At 39.7% G+C, this 22,820-nt stretch overlaps 1 protein-coding gene across 2 annotated transcripts in view; it reads right to left on the bottom strand.

Moving 5' to 3' along the window:
- DOCK4 (dedicator of cytokinesis 4) overlaps nucleotides 1-22,820 on the bottom strand; it is a 487,691-nt gene that overhangs the window by 140,524 nt on the left and 324,347 nt on the right. For both annotated transcript variants that reach the window (XM_081243754.1, XM_081243753.1), the window contains exon 17: nucleotides 4,591-4,747. In XM_081243754.1, coding sequence (XP_081099880.1) covers nucleotides 4,591-4,747 — 157 coding nt within the window. The remainder of the gene's footprint in view (nucleotides 1-4,590; nucleotides 4,748-22,820) is intronic.

Here is a 22,820-nt window from a genome sequence, read left to right on the forward strand (position 1 = left end):
TGCCCGGGGCAGGGGAACCTGGCAGGGCTGGTCTCCTGGTGCTCAGTGGGGCTGAGAGACTAGAACGGCCAAGAGAGAAGCCAGGAGGGGTTTTCTACTTCAAAGCACTTGTTTCAAGAAAAACCCAAATGGGACTTGCTGAGAAACAGAAAGACCGATGTGGAAACAAGAAACAAACCAAACACAAACACAATCCAAGAGATCAAGGAAGAGCAGTTATGATGAGAAAGAAAATATGATGTAGTGAATAAAGATGTGAAAAAAGCATAAGAATCTCAAGAGGAAATAGAAGCAACCTTCACCAAAGTCAGATTCAAAAGAAAAACTTCACAAACAACTTAAAAGAAATTTGGTACTAAATAAGAATATCAGCCTATAACAAATAGGGATAAGAGGAGGAGGCGGATTTAGAACCAGAAAAATGATGGAATTTTTTTTCAATACTGACAGTGAAAAAGAGATTTATGACTATTTTCATAACAGAAAATCCTGAAAATGTTAAATATTCATGTCGAACTCGGACACCCTGGAGGTATGATTGAAACCTTTTAAAAAATGATTGGTCATATTCAGATGAGTGATTCCACAGGGCGAGACCGGCTGCAGTAGACGTGGCCCTCCAGGATTCTCCTATGTTTGCTACCTCCCCCTCTGACTTCCTGCATCTAACTTCAGGATGCATCCCTTCCCCGGCAGTCCCTCTTTTGTAATTCCCCTGGCCATTCACTCTTCACTTCCCATCCCACGTCCCGTCCAGCGCTCACTCCGTCCCCTCCCTCTCTTTCCCTGCCCTTTAGAGTGAGGCTGCTACAGAGGCGTGTAGGGTGCTGCCCACCTTGGGGGGGAGGGTGTGCAGGGGAAGGAGGCAGCTCTACTGGCTGCAAAGTGGCATCACCAGAAGCAGCAGTGGGGGACCAGGAATAGGACTGTCATCAGCAGAGCCGGGCAACAGATGACAGTGGTCCAGACAATCAGATCAGGATGGGGCTGTTCACCTTTCCCGTGAGAAGTCTGAGGAATTTTGAGACTGCTCCCAGTGGAGCCAAGAGGAAAGTAGTATGTCCGTCTGGACATAATTAATCATGTATGCCAGCCCTCTCATTATTGTTACCTTTTAATTTCTATATATTATAAGATATTTTCCTCAAAAGCCTATTTTAAGATCTGCTGTGTGAGGAAACATTTTTTTTCCTTAGCAAAATGTCATTGTTACAGAATTAAAATAAAGAATTTAAATACTTAAAAAAAATTCACGTATGCCAAGAACTCAGAATCAAGTCAAAATTGTCATCTCTTATGCCTCTATTTTAGCCATTTGAAGATACATTAGTTGCCAATTTGGAGCTAGGACCTACTCCTGAAAAATGTGAATTTTATACATTCATTTCAATTATCATTTACGTGTATACTGACTGTATGCCTAATCTACCAAGAGCTATAAAATAGGTAGATGGCATGATCCCTACTTTTGTTTTTTTTAATCCCAATCTCAGGAAAAGACTGAATAAACCACCCATCACTGGGGGGGAGGAAAGGGACGTGGGGCAGTCAGTACCTGCACAAACGTTAGACTTAATTTAAGCACTGCTTTTATTTTCTCATAACTTTTTAAACAGTTGTGTTTAACAGTCCAAGGAAGCTGACAAACAAGTAAAGTAATTCCTTTTCTGATCCCCACTTTTAAGAAGCTTAAAATATCTACTTGATTTGGCAATCACAGACGTCTAGCTGAGTGCTCTGACTTCGGTATGCTATCTAAGAATGACACAGGAACACAGAGAGTGTGCAGACACACTTTAGAAACCCTGAAATGCCAATCTGCTCTAGGAAACTGTTCCTAGAGACCACATCACTTACTAAATGCCCAATTGTAATGGTAATGGGATCTGTAAACTTTCCAAGTCAAGTAAAATGAATACAAAGCAATTTAATTCCAATTTGGAACTAACTGGATTACTTCTACACAGAGACATGTGTCTAGCATGTAAATTTCAGAAAGCTCAACTAACTTCCTTCCTCCTTCCCATGTCTGAAACACACTATTCATTTCCGGCTTCATTTTGAGCTGTTACACTGACAAGGTTAATCAATGTCAAAATGATAATTAAGCACTTATTAGTCTTCAACAATGAGTCAAGCATTGCCTTCCATATAGTGAGATGTTTAATATAATGGTTTCATGAATAGTTTATTTACATGAAAATGTTCTCTGCTTTTGCAAAGTAGCAGCTTCTAATTATCAGGATTTTGTTCCCTCTGTCTTATGTTCACAATTCTAATATCCTAAACCCTAGAACTAGAAAAAATGAAGGACGCAGGGCCGAATATTTTGATGGCAGATAATCTATTGTTAGATTTGTGTCATTGGCAGAATAATGGTCCCCAAAGATGTCCGTATTCTAATCCCTGGAACCTGTGAATAGTTTATCTTACATGGCAAAAGAGATTTTACAGCTGTGATTAAGTTAAGGATCTTTTAAATAGGGGTATTATCCTGGATGATTTGGTGGGCCCACTCTAGTCACAGGGGTTCCTAAAAGATGGAAGATGGTTAGAGTCAGAGAGATTTGAAGATGCTATGCTGCTGGCTTTGAAGATGGAGAAAGGGGCCAGGAGCCAAGGAATGCAGGTGGTTCCTAGAAGCTAGAAAAGGTAAGTAAAAGGATTCTCTCCAAGAGATTTCAGAGGGAATGTGGCCCTGCCGACACCTTCCTTGATTTAGGCCCCACGAAACTGACTGCAGACTTTTGACCTCCAAAATTGTAAGATAATAAATTATTGTTGCTTTAAGCCAATAAGTTTACAGTAATCACTACAGCAGCAACAGATAACTAAGACAAGCTGAAAATAGTCTAATGGAGACAATCAGTTAAATGTGAACTTAGACTCTATAACAGACACACAACTAATCCACATGGGATGAATAAAAATTCCACCGAAGGGAGTCACTAACATGTTGATTTTATTATCTTCATAACCTCCATGGGGTTAGACTGTTCCCACAAAAAATGCCTGAGGTAAATGCTTTATAGTCATTATAGAGTCCTGTCAATGAAGGTTTTATTTAAATAAAATCATTAACCACTGAATACTGATAAAGTCTGGTATAATGACATAACTCGGCAATAGCTACTTTCAATCAGATTTACTAAAAATGAATTATGTAGTTGATTTTTAAAAATATTTCCCAAAAATACTTTTGGAAGGGGAGAAACAAAACCCAAGATGAATGTGAAAGAATCATTTGCCATTTGCCAACGTCTACATAAATACAGTAGCAATGCATGACAAATTGAGTGCCATCTTAAAAGTGGTCATTATAACAATGCCACAATTTGCTTCTTTTCTCATTCCGTGTTCTAAGAAAAGAAATATATTTCTTACTATGTGACACAGAAGAAAGAATGAATAACACTTACAAAATTTTAAGCACAGGAGCGTTTTTTGACTCACAATACACGGCCCTGACTTAGGATGGTTTGACTTAAGATTTTTTGACTTTACACAGGTGTGAAAGTGATACGAAATCATTTAGAAACCATACTTCGAATTTTGAGTTTTGCCATTTTCCTGGGTTAGCCACATGCTAACACAGGTACAATACCCTCTTGCGATGCTGGGCATTGAGCCCCAGCTCCCAGACAGCCATGTGATCTCGAAGGTAAACAACCAACACCAGTTACAACCATTCTGTACCTATACAACCATTCTGTTTTTCACTTTCAGTACAGTATCCAATAAATTACATGAGATATCCAACACTATTATAAAATAGGCTTTGTGTTAGATAATTTTGCCCAGTTGTAAGCTAATGTAAGTGTTCTGGGCATGTTTAATGTAGGCTAGGCTAAGCTATGATGTTTTGTAGGTTAGGTGTAATAAATGCATATTCTACTTACCTTATTCAAGTTACCATGGGTTTATCGGGATGTAACCCAATCCTAAGTCAAGGAAGAGCTGTGCCTTATTATGAAGTGATTCTCTTCAACATAATGAATCTGATTTTATTAATATGACATTCAGGATGCTTTCCAGAAGGCTTACATGGCAACCATGAAGAACTCAAAAATGTTTAATTTTCTTCCTTCATTATAGACAATGTTTTCACGACAGTTTGCCAAGGAGAAGAACTTGCTTTATTAATCATAACTTGCTAAACAATCACTGACATAAAAAGTAATGGTAGAATAGAAAAGCAATATCCATCTAATTAAACAAAAAACAGCCTTCACTCTAAAGTCTGCAATTAGCACTATCTATGGAGCTATAAAGCAAGAGAGATTAAGGTGGTGGTAATCCTGGTCTTTTTTTTTTTTTTTTTAAAGCAGCTGGGTTTGATGGTTTATTTTGAAGAGTTGTGTACTTGGGTTCCAATACTGGGATAATTCTATAGTACTTAAACTACATGCATTTAAGAGATCATTGGGTCACAACTGTTTTCATATTATTGGAAATCACAAACAGAAGGATCAACATTTTTCCTAGTGCAAAGTTATTATACATAACATTGATGTTTACTGAATATCCTATCAAATTTCACATGAATACTTAAATACAAGGGCTTTCAAATAAAACAGTATTATACATTACCGTTTTGTGTGAGTTTTGTGGAACAGAGAAAAGATGTTATCCAAAAAGACTCCTTTGTGGCCTTCATGGCTTGATTATTATTCCCAAGGAGAATGCCCTTGGAAAAAGGAAGTTTGAGGTAGCGGGTAGTATCCTGAAGATTTGTGTTTTCTTCACACTGTAAAGAATATTTTAAAAAATGGGATAGGGGAGAGAAGAGACCTCATGAGAATTATTAAGCATGATATCCATCTCTAGTGTTTATGAACTGGGAACTATTCCAAATATTATTACAAATAGAATTTGGCTTTTAAGTAAAATGCAACAAAAACGTCTAAGAGGAATTACACACGGATTTTGGACTCAGACCCATTTGGGTTTGAATCCTATCTCTGTTACTTCCCACACAAGTAACTGTATCAAGTTGTTTAACCTCTTGTGATTTCCGTTTTCTCTCTCTAAAACCTCATTGTGCCGTCATAAGAATTAGATTACATAAGGCCTTTATCATAGAGGCTGATACATTGGAAGTGCTCAAGAAATCATACTGCAGTGACCATTGCATTTAAAAAAAGGGCTTACATTCTTCCCACATCTCCTCTGAGGTGGATATTAAACTTTGAAAACTGGCAATTAAAGGACTCTGTATTTCAGGATAATCTAATAGCTCCACTATGTTGAGAAGTCTCTACAGAAAATGCCAGCCAACAAATGTAAAAGGAATTACAGGTTTTAAAATACAGTTTCATATTCCTAGTGTAATTCTTATTTTAGTCAATGACTGTCGCTAAGTGCTAAAACCAGCAGGAAAACTGTTGATGAGGAAATGAACATTAATATGATGCCACACAGGTTACCTCCTACTGGCCTGACGACAGATGTAACTGCCCGTGGGGGGACTGGGTTGTCAGCCCTCTAACGCAGGGCAACGCAAAGAAACACATCATCATCTGCAATGTGTTCTTACAAAGCTGTGGAACCTGAATCTGTTACACCTACAGGTTCAACTTCTACTTCACAGGAAATACGAGGGACAGAGCAACATGCTGAATGTTAGAAAGATATACACTAAGGGGTTAACAGTTAACATTGTTTGGGTAATGACAGTCTGGTGTTTTTATTTATCTATATACTGCTTTTGTAATGAAGATGATTTTATATTAAAATTCTGAGAAAAAATATTGTAACAGATACAGAGATGGTATAGCTTAGCTTATTTTGAGTATAAACTTAGGAACCTTATTTCTTTAAATATTTTCAAGGCTAGTGTCTTGGGAACAGGCAGGAAATTAAGCACAGAATCCCTCTGGTTTTCTAGACTACTTTGTGTGATTTACAAAAAATTTTTAATAATAAATCTTTAAGAAAGACCTCTCTAACAAGTTGAGAGAAACAGAATCAGAATATTACAAGATGTTCTTCCCAGCACACCTGTCCAGTAACGGGAGGACCAATAAACACAATAAACAGCCTCCATAACTCTCTTCTCATGGTATGACTCCAAATGCTTTCTTTTATTACTGCAAGATATTTCATTTAGACAGAAGAATGTATATATAGTTTAAGGAATAATTATAAAGTGAACACTTCAGATGCTTTCCTGAGAAAAAGTGCTTAGGCAAAGTAATGTTCTGGAACTTGGGGTCACCGTCCCCTCTCCTCAATCCTGTTCTTGGTATCAGGGCTTGGAGCACAGCAAGCTATAACTTGAGTCACAGCAACCCATACTGGACCTATTTCCTGCCTGGATCTGGTCTATGGGGTCAGAAACATGCTCTGGTCTGCCATCCCCAGCCTGACTTATGTTTCATTTGTCGAACCATACCTCCTATTGGGACCGAAGTCTCATGCAAACCCAGTCTAGACACTGTCTAGCTATTTCCAGACCTCCTCCCCAGAAGCTGGAGTATGCCCTGGTCTGGTATGTTCCATCTGTTCACAGAAATCCTGCCTCTATAGATAGATCTCTTAACCCCCTTCCCCCCAGCTAACTAACTGCCTGCTCTTGAGCACTTCTGGAAGCCTCTTAGAATTCCTGCTTGCTGAGCTCATGTAGTTCAACTGGCAGTCAGGGACCAGTCACTGCTGTGTCGTGTCCATAGCGGGCACCGTGAATAGAAGCCTTGGCTGCCTTCACCGGGGCCAGTCACTGTGGCCAGGTCAGTGTCACCTTTTCTAGTTCACTGCACTTCTCTCCCAACCTGGGGGACCAAGACCTCAGCATCGGAGTCTCTCTGATTCCGAGATGTGACACCTTGAGAGCTTCTTACAGCTAAACTCTATCACCCTTACTCAATGCAAAATACAGTAACTAATACAAACATTACTCTGGACACAAAAGTTATCTGAAGACCTTACACCAACAATACTGGTGTGCATATGTGTGTGCTGTGTGTGTTGCTGCTGGTGTGGGGAGCAAGTGGGGGGTGGGTGGGTAGGAATTCTACCCCTAAATTCAGTAAAGAAAAGTATATAATTACACTTTGGTCTCTGTGAGCCCTTTACTATAATATTTACCAAGAGTTCAGAGCTGTTTTTTTTGTCCAGTAGGAGTCAAGGCCATATGCTAGGTATGGGGTTAGAGTTTTAATCTATTTCCAAAGAACTTAAGTGGCCTGCAGAGAAAATCTCATGGCCTATCTTTTCTTGTCCTCTGAGGTTTTCAGCACGCACCCAGAACACATCACACAACACTGGAGCTTTTAAAGGCAATCCAAGCAACCACCATTTAGGCTAAGCACTCTGTGTGTATTTTCTTATTCTGATAATAATCCTATGAGGCAGGACATTGTAACCTGGGGAGCTTATGTGATTTGCTCAATATCACAGTATTAGTAACTATCAGAGCCAGGATCTGAACCAAAGTTTGTGCTTACAACTACTATACGACACAGTAGTTATGACTACAATGACTCTTCCATTGACTCTTCCAATGACTCTTGTTTAAACCAGGTTTTGGGTTTTGCTGTAACAAATTTAAAATGTATCAATTTATAGATAACATACTGAATGGTGGGTATGTCTAAGAAAGACCCCCCAAAAGTTCATTTTTCAAAAAAAAAAAGGTATGTTTGTGGAAGACACCCTGGGAGAGAGCTTAGAGTGATCTGTGGATCTGAAATAGTTTCATACGTGAAATGGCTATGAGTCCTACAGTGAAATGGCTAGTTGACGTTCTGAAACCACTCAGGGAGCAAAAGGGATCACGTGATCTGGATGCAGTGGGGAAGAGGGGCAGGTAGGAGCAGAGAAGGCATGACATGGGAGCCTGGAAACACAACAGATGAGACAGAGACCATTCGTTCAGTCACTTGATGAGAGAGGATTTATGGAAGAGAAATGAGGTTGAAGATCAGTGAAGAACAGACATGGGTTCCAGAAGATAGGCCTGTAAGGCAGGGGCAGTGGTCAGCAGGGGTTTAAGCCAAAAAGGTTGTCCAGACTCTTAAGAGGAAATACACAGCTCACCAGCAGAAGCCAGGGAGTGAGCAAGAGTCAGCAGTGAGTTCCTCAAATGCTCTTCTGCCAGGTAGGAGAAGGGCCTGCACTGTGAGAACCACAGCATGCATGGGAGAAAACAAACAGGAATGAGCACTCTCCTTCCACGAGAAGGGCTAAGAGTTAATGAAGTCACAGAAATGAAGCTGGTAAAGGACAGCATGGCACTGCCTGTGTTTTAATTGGAAAAACAGTACAAAGGAGTTGTGGCTGGGTGTCTGAAGGCCTGCGAATCTGAGCAATGTAGGCTCGACACCAAGAAACTGCAGTTTTGCACAAAATTACACTGCATGTAGTGGATAGATGGTTTTGTCACTGCAGTGGAATCCAGTCACACCCCTACACTACATGGGGGGTTAAATATGGATCACTTGTATTCTCGGGAACACTTGGAACACAACTGATTTGGTTTTGGCATAGGGACGATTTTTTTCATCAAATCCAGTGCAGGCATGGAACAAGGCAATATGGATACGAGAATAAGAAGGACTGTCCTCCCTGTCCTCTTGCGACAGACACAGACACTGCTAAAGTCTTCCTGGCGTTACGGTAGATGTATGATGACAGAGAGATGAGGGAACGATTAACTGAGCCATTCTTTCTAGGAGAGACAAGGCGACATGACCACAGTGTCTTGAGGCTGCTACTGGATTGTGGGAACAAAACTATGTCATTGTCATAGCAAAGGACAATTCTCTGTGTTTGCTTTGATAGGCTGGGATCTGTGCAAGTCATTTTAAAATGGCATGAAGTTAATTTATTACAAATTAGAGAAGAGGGAGGAGAAAGCCAGCCCTTTGCTTTACTCGAGACGAATCAGATCTGACAGGAGGGATGTGTTCCCTCAGATTCTTACAGAAGAGTTAAAATGCAGGCTATGTGCCAGCAGGAGTAGCCTCTGTCTTCTGTAAGATTATATAGCATGGTCACAGTCTATTTCTTTGTCCAGAATTAAAATCAGTTGGTACAGCATTGAATGTTGCATCACACCCCAGGCTACTTTTTGACCACTGTCCTAGGCACAAGAAAGAGATGCAATGGTCAGTCATAGACACTCTTCCAGAAACATGGTATCTGCAATAATGCAAGCTATGTGATTGAGAGAAATAATCAAATTAATTGAGAGAAATATTAATCAAATTAAGGGGCCTGTAATTTGCAGGAAGTAGAGAATTACATGAAAAACTATAGTAATTTAGACAATCCAGTTGAAACGATATATTGCCAGTTAATCGAACCAGTTGTGGCAGCAAAATACCTTCTTCTGGGGATTCATTCAATATGATTAGTCATCCTCAATGTCATTATTAAACATTTATTAAAGTTCTACTATTTGACAGTCCTTTAATTCGGTATAAGGAATGTAACAAGGAAATAAACACAGTCCCTGTCTGTGAGGGCATTACATGCCTGACCTCTGCATTCATCTGTTAATACTGATTACAAAGCTGTGATAAAGATCCCTCGATTCCAGCTCTGCCGGGGAAGGGAGTGGAAACCTTATGGGAAAGAGGCTATCTGACCTCAGTAAGGCTCGCCAGGCAGGCAAGGGAGAGAAAGGCAGGTTATGTGGAAGAAACGATACATAGAAAGACACTGGGGGAAAAAAGTACATACATAAGACTATGGAGATACGGCAACTAAATGCAATGTGGGATCCTGGATTAGATCCTAGACTAGAAAAATGACATTACTGGAAAAACTTGTGAAATCTAAATAAGTTTTGTGTTAACAGTATTATACCAAGGTTAATTTAGTTTCAATAAATGTGCTATGGTTATGTAAGACGTTAACATAAGGAGAAGTTGGGTGAAGGGTATATGGGAATTTTCTGTACTATTTTTGCAACTCTTCTGTGAGTCTAAAATAACTTAAAAAACAACTGTTTTAAAAAGTACAGGTGTAGTCAGACAGCTGTATTTAGTTTAGTGTGGCTAAAGGCCGTGATTCTTTTCAGTAGCAAGAAAGCCTTGGGACTACCATAAACATCTTAAATAAGAAAAACTCAAGGTGATTCTGACACCTCGTTTAAATTCCCTAGATTAAAGTACTACCAAGGAGGTGGCACTGACTGGTCGTGAAACCAAGCATTTAGATATGGGGGTGAGTGTGAGAAGTCAAGAAAAACTGCAGCGTTCTGTTCACCGCAGGAGGATGGAGATGCCATAAAGAACTCAGTTTTGCACAAGCTGAGTTTGAGGCATCTCTGGTGAACCGAACTGAAGATGTTCAGTAGGCTGGTAAAAGTTCTGGGCTACAAGCCCAGCGCTGGCTGTCAGCAGCAGAGATGCGGCAGGTTAACCCACGGAAGTGCATGAGATGGTGTCCAAGGATTAAATCCACAATAGCACCAGCATTTAAGATGCAGATAAGATTTAACTAATATATATATAGGATGGATACACAACAAGGTCCTACTATATAGCACAGGGAACTATATTCAATATCCTGTGATAAACCGTAATAGAAAAGAACATGAAAAAGAATATCTGTGTGTATAGCTGAGTCACCATGCTGTACAGCAGAAATTAATACAACGTTGTAAATCAATTATACTTCAGTAAAATTAAAAAAAAAAGATGTAGGGCTTCCCTGGTGGCACAGTGGTTGAGAGTCTGCCTGCCGATGCAGGGAACGCGGGTACCACAAAAAAAAAAAAAAAAAAAAAAGATGCAGATAAGAGAGAAGAGTACTCAAAGGAGAAGAAGGATGAAACTAAGGTGAACACCGTCAGACAGACCATGGAATACGGGATTTTCAAGAAGGGTAATCAATAGTGTTTCATGCTACAGGGAAGTCAAATAAGGAAAGATTTAGAAAGGGTTCAGTAGTGTTGGCCCCCGCGTTGGTGTTAGTGACCTCAAGGGAGAAACCTCATTTGAGCTGCAGGGACAGAAATAGCCTGAGGAACAAATGGAAGAGAGTGGCGGGAAGCAGAGACAGTGAGTGAAGACTGGTCTTTCCTGCAGGTGGCTGAGATGGGAAGGGAAGAGGCAGTGTGGTAGCTATTACACTTTTGTTTGTCTTTAAAGAAAAAGGCTTGAGCATGTTAAAAACTCTGAGACTACTGCCAGAAGAGAGGAAACATAGCTGCAGGAGCAAAAGCGGACATTGAGAGGAGCAAGGTCCCAGGGGACTCAGGAGGGAGGAAGATCCTGAGGGAAGCAGGTGGAAGAGTCAGTCTTGGAGGGAAGGAGTCTTGCCCCATCCCCTGAGACAGGAAGCAGGAAGGAAGGGAAGGATGCAGATCAGTTTGCAGATGGCAGAGGAGAGAACACAGGAAGTTAAGGAAGTTCCTGTCTGATGGCTTCGGTTTTCTCCGTTAAGGACACGGGAAGTGGTGAGGTAGGCAGAATGGCACAATCTTGTCGATAGCTCTTGTGGGGACTGAGAGCGGGAGCTGATTAGTTGGCCTGCAGTGTGGATGGTCCTGCTTCTATACCCATCAGGCTGACGCTAACCTATAGGAACTGTATCATTCCCTCCACTAATTAATGTTTAACCACCTAAGGAGAAGTAGAGGAGGGGGCAATGTCGACAGACTGATCTAGGGCTGGTTTTCACTTCCCGTGCAGGTACAGCAGAACTAAAGATCAAGGGAGAGTCTGAATAATAAAAAGAAGAAAGTGAAGTCAGTGGGTTTTATTGGAGGAGAATAAGACTGAAAAATAGGTATAGTATTAATAGAAAATTGGAAGGTTGAAAGGTTGTGGTCAGGATATCAAGAATTTACGATTTTTGATTAGAAGTGGCTCTGGATGATCTCATTCATCTATGCATGCATCCATCCGTGCACCCATGCATGCAGGCATCCAGTATTTATTTAGCACACAGGGGAGGTCCTGCTGGCTGGGGATGAAGGATGGCCAAGAGAGAGACCACAGTGAAGCAGAACACAAATGAAGGTCGCTGGAGTTGAGGTGACCAAGAAATAAGAGGAGAGGGCACTGGACAGGTCAACCAAAAGGAGGAGACAACTTTGAACTAGGGGCTAGGCTGACTGTGGGAAAGGAAACAGCCACCCACCACCCCGTCCTCCCCTCTTCCTTGCTGGCCAGGAATATCTATACAGGTAGAAGGCAGTAACTAGGACGGGTAGAAAGTTGCAGCAGTGAGCAGAAAGTTGCAGAATGAGCCTTATGGAGGGCAGGGAAGCTCTTTACAAGAGGGTGGAAAACCAGTATCTTTAAAGGCAGTGGGGCATTTAGAGACGTCCAGACACTAGGCACAAGGCTTCAGAAGATGAGTCCTCTCTACTCCAGAGGCCACACAGGAAGCTCTCTCGGCAGGAGAGCCAAGGGTTCAGTTGAGGCAGAATGAAAGGGCTTCCTGCACGTCACATTAATAGCCTTCAGTGTTAAGACCAAGTCCACTTATGAAATTATCTTAGATTTTTTTTTTTTTTTTTTGGTCTTGCTATGCAGCATGTGGGATCTCAGTTCTCTGGCCGGGGATCGAACCTATGCCCCCTGCAGTGGAAGTGCAGAGTCCTAACCACTGGACCACCAGGGAATTCCCCCATCTTAGCCTTTTTAAATTTTTTTTTCCTATTCAGCTTCTGTGTTCAGTTTGGCATGCTTTCATGATAAACTTACCAGGTTATCTACTTTTTAATTTAATTCTGCAGGTGTTTACTATTTAATTTCTCTCACAATGTGTAATAAAACAAGGGTTATAGGACCGATTCTCCTATGCCCAAGCCCACGGTGGACAGATGTGTTTCGGGCTTGTCTAAGATCTACTGATCATGGTTACAGGGGCATCTCTTTCAAAATAGTTGGAGCAGCATGCAGAGTTCTCTGGACAGCAAGATGGGTGACAAACCTATCAGTCTATCTGAATTTTTCAGATTCCTCTCATTTTTTTCATTTTACTTATAAATATAAACATACTCTAGGAAAGGGTAAGTGGAGAGCAACTCAATCTGAGAAATCTACCTCACAGATGGGGCCGTGCTGGACTTCCATGGACTAGGTGAGGAACTGGGATATAGCATAAGAAACTGAAAAGTTGCAGGGAAAAAATATGAGCCACAAAGGGTTTATGAACAAACTTTTAGGGAGCAAAAGTGCAATAAACAAACTCATAAAAGACTCTTGCAATCTAGGCCATACATTAACTTAATCCCTTTCCAACCAGGAAACATGATCATCCTCTATTTAGCTGACTTCTTATTTGGCCCTTCTCTTGCTCAGAAGCAATAGATCCCACTCTAAGGGATCAGATTCTCTACCGAGCAAAACACCAGGCTGGCTGAGTTGGGTCACTTGAGCCATAGTGGTGTTAATCAACAGTAATGAATTTGCAAAACTCCAATTTCTTTAAAGGTAGATTGTATTATTATTATTTTTTGTTTATGCATACATCCTAGACCTGATGGTATTTTATTTTTTATTTATTTATTTATTTATTTATTTTTGGCCGCATTGGGTCTTCGTTGCTGCGCAAGGGCTTTCTCTCCTTGTGGCAAGTGGGGGCTACTCTTGGTTGTGGTGCACGGGCTTCTCATTGCAGTGGCTTCTCTTGCTGCGGAGCACAGGCTCTAGAGCGCAGGCTCAGTAGTTGTGGCGCACGGGCTTAGTTGCTCCGTGGCATGTGGGATCTTCCTGGACCAGGGCTCGAACCCGTGTCCCCTGCATTGGTAGGCGGATTCTTAACCACTGCGCCACCAGGGAAGCCCCTGACGGTATTTTAGAATGTACTTCTAAGAACTAAAAATCCTTCACTGGAATAAGTCAGAATGGAGACTTGAGTGCACAGCTATTAACTTACTATCCTCCTTCTTTGGATTCTCACATTATTCTCCTAAAGAGACTTGACTTTCGGAAAATGAATTATCTTAAGCTCATTATTTCAATCTCTTTTCTTAACTTGCTTTCCAGCAGGTAGCTGGCAGCGGGTAGCCAAAAATATCCCTACAAAGTTAAGGAAGACAACAATCCTACTGGAATGCAGCAAAATAACAGAACTTAGAAAGATTAAATACTGTTACTAGCAAGTTAGCAATTCCAAAGACAGGTTTTGGGTTTAGCCATCAAACACTTGGAGATATTACTGATGTTCTGAGAGCTGAAAAGGGACTCTGGAAGCACAAAATCTTTAATGCTGACTAATCAAGTTCTTTCACTTACCTTCCTAAAGCTGTAACATTCAGATTTTTGTAGATTTCAGAGTTTATCTCCATTGAACACCCCCCCAAACTTATTATCAATCATGTAAAGGTGAAAACGACCTTGAAAGGGAGCTTTGCTCTTAGAATTCTTTAGCTCCTGCCATAAAGGATGAGTCCAGGTCCTTGCCACACTACTGACTGTTACCTCTGTGAGAACCATTTCCTTAAAACACACTCAGAAGAGGAGTCCAGCCATTGTCACAGAGGGAAACTATCTCTTTCACAAATTTTAGGCCCAAATTAAGCTATTAAACAGTCTTCAACACAGCAGCTTTTTTCTTGGCTCACCACAGGATTGAGTCTTTCAAACTAATACCTTACACAAGGAGCAAGTAGATTTTAAATCTAAATAGTCTACTATGAGCCACAGTTATTCTCTGTGTCATATCTACAAGAAGGAGTTAAGGACACCTTATTTAAAAGCATTTTTTGCTGTCTTTCATCAACCTTAGATTTCATAGACAGTACCTGTCAATGAATGACATGGAATATGGTTTATAAAGATCTGAGGCAATTAATGTTTCTTCAAAACCTTACCATTAACAATACTGTCAAGATTTTATGACAGAAGAATGGCCTTTAGTTAGATCAATCTCCATAATTAAATGGTATAAAACAAAGCTAAGTCTAACTTTCTGTCTCTTCTCATTTTTACTTTTTCAAAATGAAGATTTTAATGTTTTTAAATGACATGTGCCCACTAATAAAACCTTTAAGAAATGTAAAAATACTTTTGTGTCCAGGAGTCCCACTGGGTCCTGCTTGGTTTCAGTAAGGGCTCGGAGCCAGGCATTTTACATGCACTTATTCTCTCAGCAAAACTGAGTGCTAACTCTGACTCTGTTCTGAAGACAGGGAACAGGTTCAGAGAGGTCACTGGGGCTGAAGGCAGGCGGGATTTTGGGGGCACTCAGGATCCTTCTGATGGAGCTCTGCATTTGAAGCCTGGATGCAGGAATTTTCAGAAGAGGATGGTGCTGTGCATGACGGCTGTTTGGCTTGACAGAGAGACCCCTGAGTCACAAAGGACACTTTGATGTCACCCATGGATTTCCCCGTATGCTGCAACGACACATGGCATGGTGTCCTACTTTTCAGAGAGGAGATCTCAGAGGATTCTTGTCATGCTGCCATTGCTGAGATTTTAGAGGCCACTGCTTTCAAGTAGACTGAAGCTGGGGGCGCCTTCAAAATGGCGAAGGAGTAAGACATGGAGATCACCTTCCTCCCCACAAATACATCAAAACTACATCTACACGTGGAACAACTCCTACAGAACACCTCTTGAATGCTGGCAGAAGACCTCAGACCTCCCAAAAGACGGCCTCAGGCGACCTACATGCAGAGGCAGGGCCAAATTCAAAGCTGAACCCCAGGAGCTGTGCGAACAAAGAAGAGAAAGGGAAATCTCTCCCAGCAGCCTCAGGAGCAGTGGATTAAGTCTCCACAGTCAACTTGATGTACCCTGCATCTCTGGAATACCTGAATAGACAACAAATCATCCCAAAATTGAGGCGGTGGACTTTGGGAGCAACTGTAGACTTGGAGTTTGCTTTCTGCATCTGTTTCTGGTTTTATGTTTATCTTAGCTTAGTATTTAGAGCTTATTATCACTGGTAGATTTCTTTACTGATTTGGCTGCTCTCGTCCTTTTTAAATTTATATATAAATATAATTATTTTCATTTCCTTTTTCTCTTTTTGTGAGTGTGTATGTGTATGTTTCTTTCTGTGATTTGTCTCTATAGCATTGCTTTTGCCATTTGTCCTAGGGGTCTGACTGTCTGTTTTTTGTTTTTCTTTTAGTATGGTTTTTAGCACTTGTTGTCATTGGAGGATTTGTTTTTTGGTATCGCTGCTTCCTTCGTTCTTTCTCCTTTTTTTATTACCTTTTTTTTTTTTTTTTTGGCGGTATGCGGGCCTCTCATTGTTGTGGCCTCTCCCGTTGCGGAGCACAGGCTCCGGACGCGCAGGCCCAGTGGCCATGGCTCACGGGCCCAGCTGCTCCGCGGCACGTGGGATCTTCCCGGACCGGGGCATGAACCCGTGTCCCCTGCATCGGCAGGCGGACTCTCAACCACTACGCCACCAGAGAAGCCCTACCTTTTTTATTTTTAATAATTTTTTTCTATTTTAATAACTTTATTCTATTTATTTATTTATTTATTTCCCTCCCTCCCTCCCTTTTCTTCTGAACTGTGTGGCTGATAGGGTCTTGGTGCTCTGGCTGGGTGTCAGGCCTCAGCCTCTGAGATGGAAGAGCCAAGTTGAAGACACTGGACCACCAGAGACCTCCCAGGCCCACATTATATCAATTGGCGAGAGCTCTCGCAGAGACCTCTGTCTCAACACTAAGACCCAGCTCGAGTCAACGACCACCAACCCACAGTGCTGGACACCCTATGCCAAACAAATAGCAAGACAGGAACACAAAACCACCCATTAGTAGACAGGCTGCCTAAAATCATAATAAGTTCAGAGACACCCCAAAACACACCACCGGATGTGGTCCTGCCCACAAGAAAGACAAGACCCAGCCTTATCCACCTGAACACAGGCACCACTCCCCTCCACCAAGAAGCCTACACAACCCACCGAACCAACCTTAACCACTGGGAGCAGACACCAAAAACAACAGGAACTATGAACCTGCAGCCTGTGAAACGAAGACCTCAAACACAGTACGTTAAACAAAATGAGAAGACAGAGAAATACACAGCAGATGAAGAAGCAAGGTAAAAACCCATCAGACCAAACAAATGAAGAGGAAATAGGCAGTCTACCTGACAAAGAATTCAGAGTAATGATAGTAAAGATGATACAAATTCTTGGAAAGAGAATGGAGAAAATACAAGAAATGTTTAACAAGGGCCTAGAAGAATGAAAGGGCAAACAAACAATGATGAACAACACAATAAATGAAATTAAAAATTCTCTAGAAGGACTCAATAGCAGAATAACGGAGGCAGAAGAACGGATAAGTGACCTGGACGATAAAATAGTGGAAATAACTACTGCAGAGCAGAATAAACAAAAAAGAATGAAAAGAATTGAGGACAATCTCAGAGACCTGTGACACAACATTAAATGCACCAACATTTGAATTATAGGAGTACCAGAAGAAGTAGAGGAAAAAAAGGGACTGAGAAAATACTTGAAGAGATTATAGTTGAAAACTTCCCTAATATGGGTAAGGAAATATTCATTCAAGTCCAGGAAGTGCAGAGAGTCCCATATAGGATAAATCCAAGGAGAAACACCCCAAGACACATATTAATCAAACTATCAAAAATTAAATACAAAGAAAAAAAATTAAAAGCAGTGAGGGAAAAGCAACAATTAACATACAAGGGAATCCCCATAAGGTTAACAGCTGATCTTTCAGAGACAGTCTGCAAGCCTGAAGGGAGTGGCAGGACGTATTTAGTGATGAAAGGAAAAAACCTACAACCAAGATTATCCAGTAAGGATCTCATTCAGACTCGATGGAGAAATTAAAACCTTCAGAGATAAGCAAAAGCTAAGAAAATTCAGCACCATCAAACAAGCTTTACAACAAAAGCTAAAGTAACTTCTCTAGGCAGGAAACACAAGAAAAGGAAAAGACTTACAATAACAAACCCAAAACAATTAAGAAAATGGTAATAGGAACATACATATCGATAACTACCCTAAATGTACATGGATTAAATGCTCCAATCAAAAGACAAAGACTGGCTGAATAGATACAAAAACAAGACCTGTACATATGTGGTCTGCAAGAGACCCACTACAGATCTAGGGACACATACAGACTGAAAGTAAGGGGATGGAAAAAGATATTCAATGCAAATGGAAATCAAAAGAAAGCTGGAGTAGCAGATCTCATATGAGAAAAAATAGATTTTAAAATAAAGACTATTACAAGAGACAAAGAAGAACACTACATAATGATCAAGGGATCAATCGAAGAAGAAGATATAAAAATTGTAAATATTTATGCACCCAATACAGAAGCATCTCAATACACAAGGCAAATACTAACAACGATAAAAGGGGAAATCAACAGTAACACAATAATAGTAGGGAACTTTAACACCCCACTTTCACCAATGGACAGATCAACCAAAATGAAAATAAATAAGGAAACACAGCTTTAAATGATACATTAAACAAGATGGACTTAATTGATAGTTATAGGACATTCCATCCAAAACAACAGAATGTACTTTTTTCTCAAGTACTCATGAAACATTCTTCAGGATAGATCATAGCTTGGGTCACAAATCAAGCCTTGGTAAATTTAAGAAAATTGAAGTCGTATCAAGTATCTTTTCTGACCACAGTGCTATGAGACTAGATATCAATTACAGGAAAAGAGCTGTAAAAAATACAAACACATGGCGGCTAAATAATACACTATTAAATAATCAAGAGATCATTGAAGAAATCAAAAAATACCTAGAAACAAATGACAATGAAAACATGATGACCCAAAACCTATGAGATGCAGTAAAATCAGTTCAAAGAGGGCTGTTTATAGCAATACAGTCCTACCTCAAGAAACAAGAAACATCTCAAATAAACAACATAACCTTACAACTAAAGCAATAGGAGAAAGAAGAACAAAAAACTCCCAAAGTTAGCAGAAGGAAAGAAATCATAAAGATCAGATCAGAAATAAATGAAAAAGAAATGAAGGAAACAATAGCAAAGATCAATAAAACCAAAAGCTGGTTCTTTGAGAAGATAAACAAAATTGATAAACCATTAGCCAGACTCATCTAGAAAAAAAGGGAGAAGACTCACATCAATAGAATTAGAAAGGAAAAAGGAGAAGTAACAACTGACACTGCAGAAATACAAAGGATCATGAGAGATTACTGCAAGAAACTATATGCCAATAAAATGGACAACCTGAAAGAAATGGACAAATTCTTAGAAAAGCACAACCTTCCAAGACTGTACCAGGAAGAAATAGAAAATATAAACAGACAAACCACAAGCACTGAAATTGAAACTGTGATTAAAAATCTTCCAACAAACAAAAGCCCAGGACCAGATGGCTTCACAGGCAAATTCTCTCAAACATTTAGAGAAGAGCTAACACCTATCCTTCGCAAACTCTTCCAAAATATAGCAGAGGGAGGAACCCTTCAAAACTCATTCTACGAGGCCATCATCACCCTGATACCAAAACCAGACAAAGATGTCACAAACAAAGAAAACTACCAGCCAATATAACTGATGAACATTGATGCAAAAATCCTCAACAAAATACTAGCAAACAGAATCCAACAGTACATTAAAAGGATCATACACTATGATCCAGTAGGGTTTATCCCAGGAACGCAAGGATTCTTCAATATATGCAAATCAATCAATGTGATACACCATATTAACAAACTGAAGGATAAAAACCATATGATCATCTCAACAGATGCAGAAAAAGCTTTTGACAAAATTCAATACCCATTTATGATAAAAACCCTCCAGAAAGTAGTCATAAAGGGAACTTACCTCAACATAAAAAGGCCATATATGAAAAACCCACAGCCAACATCATCCTCAATGGTGAAAAACTGAAACCATTTCCACTAAGATCAGGAACAAGAGAAGGTTGCCCACTCTCACCACTATTATTCAACCTAGTTTTGGAAGTTTTAACCACAGCAGTCAGAGAAGAAAAAGAAATAAAAGGAATCCAAATCGGAAAAGAAATAAAACTGTCACTGTTTGCAGAAGATATGATACTATACATAGAGAATCCTAAAGATGCTACCAGAAAACTACTAGAGCTAATCAATTAATTTGGTTAAAGTAGCAGGATACAAAATAAATGCACAGCAATCTCTTGCACTCCTATACACTAATGATGAAAAATCTGAAAGAGAAATTAAGGAAACACTCCCATTTACCATTGCAGCAAAAAGAATAAAATACCTAGGAATAAGCCTTCCTAAAGAGACAAAAGACCTGTATGCAGAAAACTATAAGACACTGATGAAAGAAATTAAAGATGATACAAACAGATGGAGAGATATACCATGTTCTTGGAGTGGAAGAATCTATGTTGTGAAAATGACTATACTACCCAAAGCAAGCTACAGATTCAATGAAATCCCTATCAAATTACAAATGGCATTTTATACAGAACTAGAACAAAAAGTCTTAAAATTTGTATGGAGACACAAAAGACCCTGAATAGCCAAACGATCTTGAGAAAGAAAGACGGAGCTGGAGGAATCAGGCTCCCTGACTTCAGACTATACTATAAAGCTACAGTAAACAAGACAGTATGGTACCTGCACAGCAACAGAAATATAGATCAGTGGAACGGGATAGAAAGCCCAGAGATAAACCCATGCACATACAGTCACCTTAACTTTGATAAAGGAGGCAAGAATATACAATGGAGAAAAGACAGCCTCTTTAATAAGTGGTGCTGGGAAAACTGGAGAGTTACATGGAAGAGAATAAAATTAGAACACTCCCTAACACCATACACAAAAATAAACTCAAAATGGATTAAAGACCTAAATGTAAGGCCAGACACTATCAAACTCTTAGAGGAAAACACAGGCAGAACACTCTATGACATAAATCACAGCAAGATCCTTTTGGACCCACCTCCTAGAGAAATGGAAATAAAAACAAAAATAAACACATGGGACCTAATGAAATTTAAAAGCTTTTGCACAGCAAAGGAAACCATAAACAAGATGAAAAGACAACCCTCAGAATGGGAGAAAATATTTGCAAACGAAGCAACTGACAAAGTATTAATCTCCAAAATATACTAGCAGCTCATGCAGCTCAATATCAAAAAACAAACAACCCAATCCAAAAACAGGCAGAAAACCTCAATAGACATTTCTCCAAAGATATACAGATTGCCAACAAACACATGACAGGATGCTCAACATCACTAGTCATTAGAGAAATGCAAATCAAAACTACAATGAGGTATCACCTCACACCAGTCAGAATGTCCATCATCAAAAAATCTACAAACAGTAAATTCTGGAGAGTGTGTGGAGAAAACGGAACCCTCTTGCACTATTGGTGGGAATGTAAATTGATACAGCCACTGTGGAAAACAGTATGAAGGTTGCTTAAAAAACTAAAAATAGAACTACCATACGACCCAGCAATCCCACTACTGGGCATATACCCTGAGAAAACCATAATTCAATAAGAGTCATGTACCACAATGTTCATTGCAGCTCTGTTTACAATAGCCAGGACATGGAAGCAACCTAAGTGTCCATAGACAGATGAATGGATAAAGAAGATGTGGCACATATATACAATGGAATATTAGTCAGCCATAAAAAGAAATGAAACTGAGTTATTTGTAGTGAGGTGGATGGACCTAGTGTCTGTCATACAGAGTGAAGTAAGTCAGAAAGAGAAAAACAAATACTGTATGCTAACACATATATATGGAATCTTAAAAAAAAATGGTTCTGAAGAACCTAGGGGCAGGTCAGGAATAAAGACGCAGACATAGAATTGTACTTTAGGACATGGGGAGGGGGAAGGGTAAGCTGGGATGAAGTGTGATAGTGGCATGGACATATATACACTACCAAATGTAAAACAGATAGCTAGTGGGAAGCAGCTGCATAGCACAGGGAGATCAGCTCGGTGCTTTGTGACCACCTAGAGGGGTGGGATAAGGAGGGTGGGATAGGGAGGGTGGGAGGGAGATGCAAGAGGAGGAGATATGGGGATGTATGTATATGTAGAGCTGATTCACTTTGTTATACAGCAGAAACTAACACACCATTGTAAAGCAATTATACTGCAATAAAGATGTAAAAAAAAAAAAAACTTTCGTGTGAACCACTGAAAAGGAAGAAGAAAAAAGAAAGAAATGTAAAAATAAAGTCGTTGTTAATATTTTAGGACATCCTTCCAAGCATTGCTATGCACTTATATACATGTGGACATGCAGTTACATAATTTTATAAAAATGGTCTTACACTAAATGTATGCATATATAAAATGCTGTTTATCAATATATTATAAACATTTTTCTATGCACATAAAAATTTCCACTAGACATTATTTCAATAATTATGTAGTATTTCATTCATTATATGGATATAACTAACTCATGTATCTAACCAGACCTATGTTTTGGTAATTTAGATTACTTTCAAGTTTTTCCATATTTTAAGGAGTCTGTATTGATCATAGTTGAATCATGTTTGCTTACCTTATCTGATTATTTTCTCCCAATAAATACCAAGATGTGGAATGGCTAAGCCAAAGGATATACATATTTAAAATACTGTATTGCCAAACTGTCCTCCAGAAAGACAATACTATTCACATTTCCCTCTATGAATGCAAGAGAGTGTTCGTTTCCCTTTAACCTTTGCCAATTCTCAGTTTTAAAAGTCTTTACCAACCTAATAGGCCAAAAGATTTCCCATTCTTTATTTAACTTACATTTCTTTGATTTTTCATATATTTATTTTATATTCTTGCATTTATTATTTTTGAATAGCTTGTTTGTAGCATTTTTTCTTTTTTTTTTTACTTATTTGTGATAACTTTTGGTAAATTTGGAATAGTCCCCCTTTGTAAGCTGT

Source organism: Mesoplodon bidens, assembly GCF_964165515.1.
Source record: "Mesoplodon bidens genome assembly, chromosome: 9".
Classification (NCBI taxonomy): domain Eukaryota; kingdom Metazoa; phylum Chordata; class Mammalia; order Artiodactyla; family Ziphiidae; genus Mesoplodon; species Mesoplodon bidens.